At 37.7% G+C, this 3,882-nt stretch overlaps 1 protein-coding gene across 1 annotated transcript; it reads right to left on the reverse strand.

Moving 5' to 3' along the window:
• Window positions 1-519: 519 nt before the first annotated feature.
• Window positions 520-1,464, reverse strand: LOC107135311 (olfactory receptor 10AG1-like). Its single transcript, XM_015477197.1, has one exon. The coding sequence runs from the start codon at window positions 1,462-1,464 to the stop codon at window positions 520-522; it is 945 nt and encodes a 314-aa protein (XP_015332683.1).
• Window positions 1,465-3,882: the final 2,418 nt, after the last annotated feature.

Genomic DNA, 3,882 nt, shown 5'->3' on the forward strand with positions numbered 1-3,882 from the left:
GTGTGTGTGTGTGTGTGTGTGTATGTGTGTGTGTGTGTGTATGTATTTTTGTCAGCACTCTGTGGTAGGGCAAAGTGACATTCACGTATACATTCATTCATTGTATTATTTCCTGAACAAGATTCATAGTACAACTACCCTTAGTAACTATGTCTTACCTACAGTATAATAAAAAAAGAATGTCAGCCTATACAGGTAGAGATTAGATAAATTTCAATTTTTCTTTAAATTTAATATATAAGATCTAACATTTTGAATTCTGCTCATATGTTTATAGGTCCAATGTTATCACTTTAAAATTTTATGCATGAGAATTAATTTCTTTATGTGGGATCACAAAGATAGATAAATTTCCCTATACATACGTGAACAAAGTAAATCCCAGGCTAACATTTAAATGACAAAAATACAGCATAAGCTTGAAGGTATTACCCTCTCAAAAGTAGAATGCAGAGAGCTGGGATGTTTCTCTGATAAATGTGACAAAATAGTGAAACAACCTCTAGTAAACTCAGACCACTATGTTTTAAGAAATAATCTTCTGAGTGCAGCAATCACGTCCTGGTTCCTGAGAGTGTATATCACAGGATTGATCATGGGAGTCACTATGGTGTAGAAAAGAGAGATCAGTTTGTCAGTTCCTGCAGAATGGCTGGATTTGGGCCTGAAGTAGGTAATGGAAGCTGATCCAAAAAATAAAACCACAACCAGCAGGTGGGAGGAGCAAGTGGAGAATGCCTTAGTGCGACCTTGGGCTGTTGGAAACCTCAGAATGGTGGCAATGATCTTGCTATAAGAGACAAGTATCAAAACACAAGGTACTGCCCCAACCAATATCACTACTACATAAACAGACACTTCATGCACTGAGGTGTCCCCACAGGCTAGCTTGAAAATGGGGGGTATGTCACAGAAGAAGTGGTTGATTTGGTTGGAATGACAGAAATGCAAAGAGAATATCTGCCATGTTTGCCCTTTCTCTACTGGCATTTCCCCAATCCAGGAGCCAATGGACAGTTGATGGCACTTCTTTGGGGTCATGACTACAGGATAGTGCAGAGGGTTGCAGATGGCCACATAGCGGTCATAGGATATCACAGCCAGGAGGAAACTTTCTGTGGTGCCCAGTATAAGGAAGAAGCACAATTGGGTGGCACAGCTCAGCGGGGAGATGCTCTTATCCTGAGTCCAAAGGCTGACGAGATACCTTGGGAGTGTGACTGAAACATAACAGATTTCCAGTATAGAAAAATGTGCCAGGAAAAAATACATGGGTTTGTGCAGCGCAGGGTCCAGCCTTGTTATTATGACTATGAGACTGTTTCCAATGAGGATAACCATGTAAATGATTGAGAACACTCCAGATAGAAAGCCTTGGAGGTTTGGAAGTTCAGAAAATCCCAGCAGGACAAAATGTACCACTGTGGAGACATTGTATTCTGTTTCTCTCTCTTCATGCTTCATCTGTTGCAAAGATTTAACCAGAAGTAGAAATCATTTCACTCTCTAGGGCTCTTGTTTTCCCATGTATAATCTAATGATGATGAGCATTCAGATTTTCCTGTTCCCTCAGGGAACAAAATATCACTTCCAGGAATCTAATATTAGAGTTAAGTTGATCATTATTAATACATGTGTCTATATGAACGATTTTCATCTTTTTTTTCTCCCTGAAGACAGTAGATTTCTTTTTTATCCTTATAAGATTAATATCATTTTAAATCTTTCTATTCATTTGAACTTCTAAAAACTCTAAATCTGAATGTATGCCAATTTTTGGAATGATTTTCTTTAAGTAACCATTTTTTCCTTCACATTTCAGGCCTGATTTCTACTATTATTAATGCAAAATAAATTTTACTCTTTAAGTAAACATATTGTGTGCTATCTAAAATAACTTTTAGGGATCAATATAGTAATTTTTACAGATTGTGGTTTTTCTATAATATTTCCAATATGTTGTTTAGCTTTGACTTTCTGTATAATCTTGGTAATTTTATTATTCAGAGATAATAAAAGTATCCATTAAATATTATGAAATATTATTTACTTTTGTAAATTGTAGATGCATATCAGTGTATAGTCATGAATTTTATTCAGAATTTCCAGTGAGAAGAAAAGGAATGCCAAGGTATTCGTTTTGTTAGGGAAAATTGAAGAGAGAAATGGGCAATGGTAACATCTTTGTTCAGAAAATCAATTCTAACATGAATGTGAGTATTTGAGTACATAGCTATTGTATATTTTATCAAAGAAGCATCTTTCACAACTTACCTCTGAGATCATCATAAAACTCTCGTGTGCTCACTAATTGCTGTTTGCTTCTGACCTCATTTTGTTCATGAAGTTTTTTTCCTTTCATGTGTGTGTATGTGAATTCATTGACCAACATGATTGATTATACTGTAGTATGACTTTCTATATTTATTATGTTCTTTTCTTATCTCTAGACCTAGATTGCAAGCATATTTTAATACTTGTATATTTCTTGTGTATTACATAACATATTTTTTTTCACAAACTTAGGTTTGCTAACTTCTTGAATATATCATGAATAAGGCAAAGTGGTTGCTTCATTTGAATAGGTTACAAGGTGTAAGTAAGACTGGCTTCTAGCATGAATGCAGACCCAGCTTCTCAATAGCAGATTAAATATGTTTTACATGTCTTTCAATTCTCATATCCATGAGTTAGGGAGGATGGGAAAGAAGATGTGTAAAAATTATGGTAGTTTCATCCACTTTTGCCAGGGTGGCAGGTAAGGATTCTGGCTGTGAAAATGCACAAGGCAGTCTTCCTCTAGTGAGTAAACTCCCAGAGGGTAATAGGAACCCTGTTCTCCACACTTGGAATATTCTTCAGTTTCTCCCTAGAACTAGTAAGATAACTAACACATGTGCAATGCCTACCTGCTATGGTAATGTCCTTCATGAGAAGGCTTTGGGCTAGAGTCTTACCAGCCTCCACCTTGATCTGAGAAACTCAGCTCCTGAGAATAAAGGAACTCTCTTGTTAGATAACTACAATGTTTCACTTAGCCTAAACCTGTCCACATGAAAGTAACTTTATACAATGGACTTTCTTGAGCACAACACAGAGCTCTTAACATTGCACATTGCAATTTAGTATGTAACTGAGGAATAAGCTGCATAATGCTGCTATGTCTGTAAACTGCCTAGTGAGACAATGCACAATGTGTACTAATGATGCCAATGACCTAAAGTAACCTATTGATATAAATAAAGCTATCAGTTCAGGCAATCAGCTTTGCTTTTAGCTCTGCACTTCACTTCTGTCTCCTTTTTCAGTCCTTGCAACTGGTGCCCAACAACTTGGGACAAGTGTTGGTCCTGTCCCAACTCTATATTATAGCCTCCTAGTCTAAGGGATTTAAGGGACCCTGTTAACCTGAATGGGGGCCCCTTCCCTTTTGATGAGGAAAGGGAGTAGCTTACTGCCTGAAACAGGCTTTGATGCCTGTCTTTCATCAGTTGGCACTCATTTCTTCTGGTAAGCTATGAATTCCCTATCTAATGCTTAACGTTGTCATCATTGGGCTGAACTTTCTGATTTAGTTTGCAAGGCTGGACAAAATGTAAGTAATGCTAACGCTGCTGCTTTGCTGGCAGAGATAGATTCTCATTGCCCCTGCTACCCAGAAAGTGGTTCAAAAGATTGGGATGATATAGGTAAGAAGCTTCATGGGGAAACATGACCTCATGTGCTTGTGCTACAAGCTTGGTTTCTTTGTTGTGATGTTATTGGTAAGACCTCTGCTTCTCAACCCATGTTCTCTTTCCCTCCTGCACCAAACAAGCTGCCCCCCGCCCCCACCCACCACAGTCCCCTCCTAGGTGTGTGGTTCCTTTAAATTATATATAT

This window comes from Marmota marmota, unplaced genomic scaffold (assembly GCF_001458135.2).
Source record: "Marmota marmota marmota unplaced genomic scaffold, marMar, whole genome shotgun sequence".
In the NCBI taxonomy this organism is placed as follows: domain Eukaryota; kingdom Metazoa; phylum Chordata; class Mammalia; order Rodentia; family Sciuridae; genus Marmota; species Marmota marmota.

Bases quoted from the DNA above. Each gene is read 5' to 3' on its own strand.
- LOC107135311 (XM_015477197.1), bottom strand. From the start codon at position 1,464: ATGAAGCATGAAGAGAGAGAAACAGAATACAATGTCTCCACAGTGGTA.